Source organism: Orycteropus afer, unplaced genomic scaffold (genome assembly GCF_000298275.1).
Source record: "Orycteropus afer afer isolate SDZICR_OR568_19922 unplaced genomic scaffold, OryAfe1.0 scaffold00070, whole genome shotgun sequence".
NCBI lineage: Eukaryota > Metazoa > Chordata > Mammalia > Tubulidentata > Orycteropodidae > Orycteropus > Orycteropus afer.
Genome location: NW_006921657.1, coordinates 424,934 through 432,493, shown reverse-complemented (window position 1 = coordinate 432,493; position 7,560 = coordinate 424,934). Strand labels below are relative to the sequence as shown.

The 7,560-nt window shown below is 58.6% G+C and overlaps 1 protein-coding gene across 1 annotated transcript; it reads right to left on the bottom strand.

Annotated features, from left to right (window-relative positions):
• Positions 1-3,600: 3,600 nt before the first annotated feature.
• Positions 3,601-6,273, bottom strand: ZNF503 (zinc finger protein 503). Its single transcript, XM_007940582.2, has 2 exons — positions 5,977-6,273; positions 3,601-5,232 (listed from the first exon to the last, which is right to left on the bottom strand). Exons 1-2 carry the CDS (start codon positions 6,271-6,273, stop codon positions 3,601-3,603), a joined length of 1,929 nt encoding a protein of 642 aa, XP_007938773.1.
• Between the last annotated feature and the right edge of the window lie 1,287 nt (positions 6,274-7,560).

Here is a 7,560-nt window from a genome sequence, read left to right as displayed (position 1 = left end):
CTCAGGCTGGGGAACGGCCTGGGATGCCTGGACTTATCACCTTTGGAATACGGAAAGCAAGTCGAGAACAACCGGTAGAAGCTGGAGCAGGTGGAGAGGCGCGGGGGAGACAGTTCAAAGCGGAAGGGAAGAAAGGAGAAACAACAGGGAGGGGACTCTCAGACACTGTCCCAAAAAGCCGCACGAAAGTAGAGGCGCGGGGTCTCGGAATGACTACCCAAGCCCGCGGTCTGCACGCTAGCTGGGGTTCGCGATCTTCATCCAGCTCCATTGTGCTCCGCAGCGCCGCCTGGCGGACACGCGGCGCTCCGCTCCGGGTGCCGCAGCCTAGGCCTGGCACTTAGGGAATCCGGCGACTGTGAAGGAGACAGGGCGAGAGAGCGAAGAGGCACCCCACGGAGAGGAGCCTTTGTCCCCCAGCGGAGACTTGCACCTCGGCCTGAACTCTCAGCACACACTAACACCCTCCCTTCAATAACTCCGCGCTAGGGTTGACTTGGCCACATCCAACACGTCTGGGAGCCCTTTTTCTCCCCAGCCCGTGGTTCCCCCAGCTCTGGAATTTTGCTGTCTCTGTGTAGCTCCTCTAGGAAGGGGATCGCATTAAAAATTCAAGGGGGTTTGTTTTTATTTTGGTGAAGGGAGAAGAGGGTGCATGAAAGCACAGACACCTCCCGGACGATCCCAGGCCTGAATCCCAGGGTGGGGGAATTTCTAGATCCTTCCTCACTCAAGTGTTACCCACTGGGCCAGATGTGATGGCCCAGGAACCCGTGTCCCGAAACGCGAAGCAAAGGAGGGTGAAATCTGTGGGTCGGAGTGGCCAAGGGGATGTAGCGAGTGCTGTCGAGAGGGTCAGCGGAAGGCCTGGCTTTCAGGTCCCAGTTCTGAGGCACTGGAGTCGCTCGGGCTGCACCTCTTTCTAGGACCCTCCGCGGTCGTTCTCCCGTCCCACCTGGGGGGTCTGTCAGCTTGAGGGTGACTAGTTGCCTAGTTGGCCGGCGTTCTTGAGGCGTCAGGCCAGCCTAGCCTCCGTCAGGACCGTCTGCTGGGGTCCTTCTCGGGTGCGAACTCCGGTTCCCGACGTCCCGGGGCGTCCGGGTGTCAGGCTGCTCCCTCCGCGAGACAGCAGTGGAGTTTGAGACTCCACCAAGTCCTCTCCGGGCGGCGGCCTAGGAACGCCCCGCGGCGCCCTGGGGGTGGCCCGGGCTGTTGTGCGTCCAATCCGGGAATAGGCCCCGCAGCCGCGAGGCTGGCGCTGAGAAGAAGGTGGAAAATCTCAAAGTCATCAAGCCCCGTGCAAATGGCAGCCCAGGCCGCGCGGTGGCAGGACCCAGGCCTGAGGCCGAGTGCGAACTCTGCGTGGTAGTAAACTACTCTCTCCCCAGAGCCAGCGGCGGCAGCCGGACAAGGAGAGAGCCCCAAGGCTCGAAAAACCCAAACCGGCTTGACCCCCGCGAGAGGGGAGTTCCGAGTGCTTGCTGAGCGCACTACGTGATCCTAGGATCCCACGAACGCGCGCTCTGAGCCCAGAGCTGCGGCGGACTCGAGAGTGCGAGCCCTCAGGTCTGAAGAGTATGAGTGCGGGGAGGGTGGTGACTGGACCTCAGACCCACCCACCCCCCGAGAAAAAAAACAAAAGATCTTTTTCCTGCGTGACTCCATCGGCGCTATAAGCAGTCCCGCGGCCCAAGATAGGGAGATAGGAGCGGCACGCACAGCGGAGATCTGCACCCAGACTGAGCGTCCGTGGTGCCTCTGCCCAGCGGAGCTCGCAGCCTGGCACGCGGTGTCCACCTGGTCGTCCCTACGAGGCCGAGAATGAGCACCAGGACCCCCTCAAGGTAGAATTTGGAGGGGCTTCCGGGTCTGGCGCCCCGGCGCGCTCTCCTAAAGCGCGAACCAGGACAGAACTCTGGCCACGGAGAAACCAGGACAGGGAAAAGCAGCCTCAGCGCAGGACCACCGTGTGTCCGGACTCTAGAGGGATGGGTGGGTGGTTTGTGGGACAGAGACCGGCCAGCAGCACCCTGCGGCCCTTGGCTACCAGAAGAAAAGGAGAGCGAACTCACTTTGCCCTAAGGGACAGAGAGTGTTCCGGCACGTCCTTCCTAGACCCCGGGAAACAGGTTCCTCAAGCGCCCCAGCGTCCCCCAGTCAGGCTGCCCGCCCCAGGCAGGGGATGCTTGGGAAACCAAGGGAAGGAAAGCGGGCAGCGGCGCGTACCCCTGGCGAAGGCCGGGTCGGCGAGTCCGGACCTGAGTGGCTCTTCGCACAAAACGAAACCCAATAGCCCAAAAATCTCCAGGGGGATATTAAAACAAACAAACAAACAAAAAAAAAAAAACCGTTTTTTTCCCCCCTCTTTCACTTTCAACAATCCGGCCGCTGGGAGAAAAATAAAAACGAAATGAGCAATAGCGAAGGATATCATCTTTCCAAATTAGGTAATTCTCTTTTTCAAAAATCTTTTCCCAAAAGCCAGCCCCGCAGAGGCAGTCCTCCCGAAGCCTATGCCTCTTCCAGAAAATCACAACAAAACAATCGAAAATGCGGCTACAGTCTTGGGCAGGAGTAGCCGCGAGGCCCCAGGCACCTAGCGCCGAACTGCGCTCTCTTCTCTCTCCGTAAACAAAAAAATAAAAAAATAAAAAAAAAAGAAGTAAAACCCTTTAATACATCAAATATACGGAATTTTAATCTTTAAAGCAATACATTGTCTATTATTTTAGTACATGACGTAAACCTTACTTGTCCCCTTCTCAGCGGGTAGACTTAAAAATTAAAAATAGTTAAGTGTTCCTTTTAAAGAACAAAATAAGGCAAATGAGGTTTTGGAATAGAATTGTTTTTCCTTTTTTTGTTGTTTTCTTCCAGAATACATACAAAAAAATACCCATTCTCTTTCGATGGTATATACCTTAAAAATAATTGCAATTTGAAATCAGAGCTGACAAATTGTGACTTTTGTTTTGTTTTTTCATTTTTTTTTGTAACAAACATGCATGTAAATTTGTGTTTCAGTCAGACATTAAATAAGAACGGTACAATACAATCATAGCAATTTTAAAGTAACACTGAAGAGAAGACCTCTAGATCTGTAGCGGTTTTGTTTTTATTTATAATCTACAAGGGATGGGAGGGTTTGTTTTCCACATTTTTACCCTCAAGTTTTATTTTTTTTTTTCCTCCTCCTTTTTACCTACGGAGCTCAAACTAAATAATGCACTTTTGAACCACGGGTCCGCTTGGAGCTAACATAAATAAATACCAGTGTTCACCAACGCAGTCCTCAGATGAACACTTTCTCAATTTTTTTTTTCTATAAAAAGTCAAATGATATTGTTTTCAACTTTTATAAAGTTTGGGTGGGGAGGTGAGAGGTAGGGGGAAAGGGGAGTTTCCCACCGGGTCTCGATCGCTGTTGTTGGATAGATAGATACGGTATATATATTTTTTTCCTTGCATGGCCCGGGTTTTCTCTACGCGCGGTGTCTGTAGCTTCTGCCCTGTTTCTGCCCCTCCCAGAATTCCACCCCCTCCCTCGGCTCCTCCTCTCCCCCAATCTTCTTTCTCTTTCGCTAGCCCTCCCAGCCGTCCTCACTGATACCCCAGCGCCGAGGCCGTGGTCAGTCTCTGTCCGTAGAGGGCGTAGGGAGAATAGTAGGGTCCGGTGGCAGCGGGTACCGGCACGGGGGCGCCGGGAGTGGGAAGCGGGCTCTTGGAGTAGGGGTGGTATCTGCTGCTGAGTCCCAGCGCGTGGTGGGGGCTTCGCAGCGCCAGCGTCCCAGGGCTGCCTGGTGCGCCCGACGTAGGGATGTGCATGTGACAAGCCATGGCTGCCGCAGCGGCACTGGCTAGAGACGACGAGCTGGGATAGCCCGACAGCAGTTTGTCCGTCCCGGGGAAGGCCGTATGCGTCCTCAAGTGGCTCAGCAGCTCTTCGGACGTGGCGAAGCGCTTGTCGCACGGCCCGTTGGCCGACACCCAGTTGCAGATGTGGGGGAGCGGGTCATTAGGAAGCATGAAGCCGTAGGGGTAAAGGGGGTGGCCGGCCAAGGAGGGCGGTGTAGCACCCGCTGCAGCGGCTGCTGTTAGCGACGAGTGCACGCCGTGAAGCGGGTGTGTGGGGTACACCAGCGGGTATCCAGACTTGAGCGCCGCGGCCGCAGCGGCCGGGTCGTGCGCGCACGATGCACTGGCGGCCGCCGCCCCTGCCAGGTGGCTGGCGCAGTGGTAGCTGAGGCAGTACGGGTCCCGGCACAAACTGGCTGTCATTACAGACGGCGGCGACGCCCCGGCCAAGGGGCTGGAGCCAGCCGGTTTACTGCAGCCCAGAGAGCCGGCCGCGGCCGCCGCCAGCTGGGCCCCCACCAGGCTGCCCGGCTTGGTGGGGTCGAGCGCCACGCCGTGCGGCAGGAACTGGGGTGGGTAGCCGGCATAGGCCCCGGCCAGGCTGCCTGGGTAGGTCATGCCTGCAGGAGGCAGAGGAAACACTGTCTGGCCGGGCTTGTAGGGCGACACTGGCGCCACTAGCCCAGAACCCAACACCGAGGAGGAGGTGGGCGCACTGGGGCCCGAGACGGAGCTGGAACCGGATGAGCCGCCGCAGTCCGAACCTAGAGCCTTGCCCCCTGGGCCCCCGTCCGTGTGCTGGTTCACGTCCACATTAATCCCGCCGCCGCAGCTAATCCGACCGTGGGCCAGCCCCGTAGGACCCCCTTCGGCCGCAGCGCCCCCAGTGCCCTTGCTGCCGCCGCTGCCACCCGCGTCGGGGTCCTTCTTGTCGTCCTTGCCCTCCGGGCCGCCCCCAGCCGAGGGCAGCATGCCTCCTGGCGAGCAGGCCGAGGCGCTGGAGCTCGGGCTGCCTGTCCTGGGCGTAAATGGCTGGCAGGTGGCGCTCGGTACCCGGAATCCCGACTTCTCTGCCGAAACCCCCCCGCCGCCGCCCCCGCCGCCCCCGCCTCCTCCTCCGCCTCCTCCCGGCTCCTTCTTATCCGAGCCGGGTTTGGAGTACGGCTTGAAACTCGACTTGTCCTCCACGCCGATGTCACTCAGTTTGAGGGGGCCCGACTTGGCATCCTTGTCGCCCCCGGCGCCGCCACCGGCACCGCCCGCGCCGCCCCCATTGGAGGCGACTGAGGAGAGTTTGGAGGAAGGCGAGGGGTCGGGCTTCCCGATCTGCGAGCATGTTTGCGCCAACAGTGCCAGCGGGCTCTTCTTGGCATCGAGCTGCGGGGTCAGACGAGGAAGGGGCACACAGAGAGAGAAGGGGAAACCCTTTAGTATTCTGGCATCTAGGGATCAAATGCCCATACACCGGAGACCGCGAAGATCTTCCCAGCTCCGAGGCGCATTTCTAGGTGGCACTCCCCTCCTCCCCACACACACAAATATTCTCCCTCTTGGGAAAGGCGACAGACACCCCATACACAAACGCGCGCGCGCGCACACACACACACACACACACACACGCAAATTCAAGATTTTTCCTGCGCTCTCCTAGCTCTTAACTGGTTTTTTTGGGGGGAACCCTCACAAAGTGTTTTGGTTTCTGACTCCTAGAACCAGAACTGTAGCCCTCTCTCTTACATCCCCCCTTAATTCTTCAGAGTACCGGCTTGGTCAGTTGGCATCTCAGAGGCTGTGTACAAATACCAGCTTCGGGGGTACGGAGGACGGAGATTTGGCTACCAATACCTCGGACTCCCGCCCATCTTGGGTCAGAGTGTGAGAAGGTCTGGGTTGGGGTAAGGCCTTTAATGCCAAAGGCAGAAACAAGTTTCGGCCGTCTCACTAGTCCCCACCGCATTCCACCTCCTGGCCCCTTTCTGCACCTTTTGAGATGCAGCACTGTCCTATTCACCTTCCCAAGCTGAATCACTCCAACCCCTCCCCTAGTTCCAGAAAGAAAGAAACCCCGCGGAGCGACAGCCAGGATGGTAGTCCCAGCGCGATCCAAAGAGAGGTCCTTACCTCGATGGGGCTGACTGGCGTGGAAGGCAGGGGCTGAAGGTACTCGGGGTGCAAAATGTGGCCAGTCCGTGCCGTCAGCATCTTCAGCACCTTAATGGGCAGGCGGTTGGCCTGGCGCAGGGGATCGGAGGGGGGCACGGCGTGCACAAAAGGCTTGGTGCTGCCGGCCGAGGAGCCCGGACCGGGGCCGGAGCTATTTCCAGAGAGCGCGCTGGTCCAAGCAGGGTCCGCACTGCCGCCGCCGCCGCCGCTGTGCTTACTGCTTCTTAGGGCAGAAAGCGAGGGCGCTGTGCTCATGACCCACCCGCTCGCATGGGAGCAGCGGGGGGAGGGCTCCAGGAGGCGCCGGGCGGGCTCCGGGCTGCGCGCTTGCCCGGGGATCAGGAGCAGAAGGAGGAACTTGAGGGGCGGCCACTGGCGCCCAGCGCGCCTTCTCGGCTCCTGGAACCAGAAATGAATAATCCTGGGTAGCCTGTAGCGGGCGAGCAGTGGCCAGGCAGGAGGAGCCGGCTAGACTGCGGAAGTGCCGGGCGGCTTGCCGTGTCTGCTGCGGGCTGCGCCCCTGCGCTGCGCTCTTACGGCCCCGCGCCGGCGCTGCGCTCTACGATGTGAGCCACTGCATGTCCAGCCGGGGCTCTGGCGAGGAAACTCACTTCAAAAGCAGCTGCACCGAGGGGGAGATTAAAGCCTTTGCCGCCTTCCAATCAAATGGGAGCCCGAGGTGATTGGAGGGTCAAGGGGATGTGACGCACCCCGTACCGCCGGTGCCGCCGCCGCCTGGTCTCTCAGCGCTGATTTTAATGGGCAGCGCCCTCCTCACAAGCCCCCCCCCTCCCCGCGTGTCCCCACCCTGGATTTCGCTCGGTGAACTAGATGGACGTTTATTTTACGTTTGCTATTTGCCGCCTCCCTCTTTTTCTCCCCCTCTTCCTTTCTCCTCTCGCAAATAAACGGAAACCTTCTTTTGTAGGGGGGGGGGTGCGTGTGAGGAGCAGACTGCGGGCGTATCCAGAAGGAACATCTGCGAAACCTGGACCCTAGCCTGTGCTCCAGAGGCGCGCAGGGGGCCTTCGCAATATATGTTCTGTTCTCGGTTATTGAGATCCCGCACAACGCAGCCGCCGGGGTAAGGCAAGGTAGGAACAGGGTGCTGGAAGAAGTACGCCCGCCCGCTTTAATTTCCCGAGACTACGTAACAGAGAAACCAGAAGCTACAGGGGCAGCGGCGGCGGTTGCGGCTCCTCCCGGCGTAGTGCACCCGGCTCCCAGCCTTCCTAACCACGTGACGGCCAGGCAAGCTCAGATTGGGGCAGAAGCGGGAATCACATGTTTCCTCTGTTTCACACTCAGTAACAGCACACCCCCCCCATTCTGACTCTCTCCTGCCACCCTTTCTTTCACCTCCCCCCCTTTCTTTGGGTATCTCCACCCCTCCATCAATTGTCAATGTTCCTCGACCGCAATCAATCAGTTATTTGTCAGCTCTTGTCAATCCGCCCGTGATTTATGTCAGCTTTTGTTGCTGATTACAAGGCGGGTGCGACTTGAAGGGAAAAAAAGAGGGAGAGAGAGATGGAGAGGAAG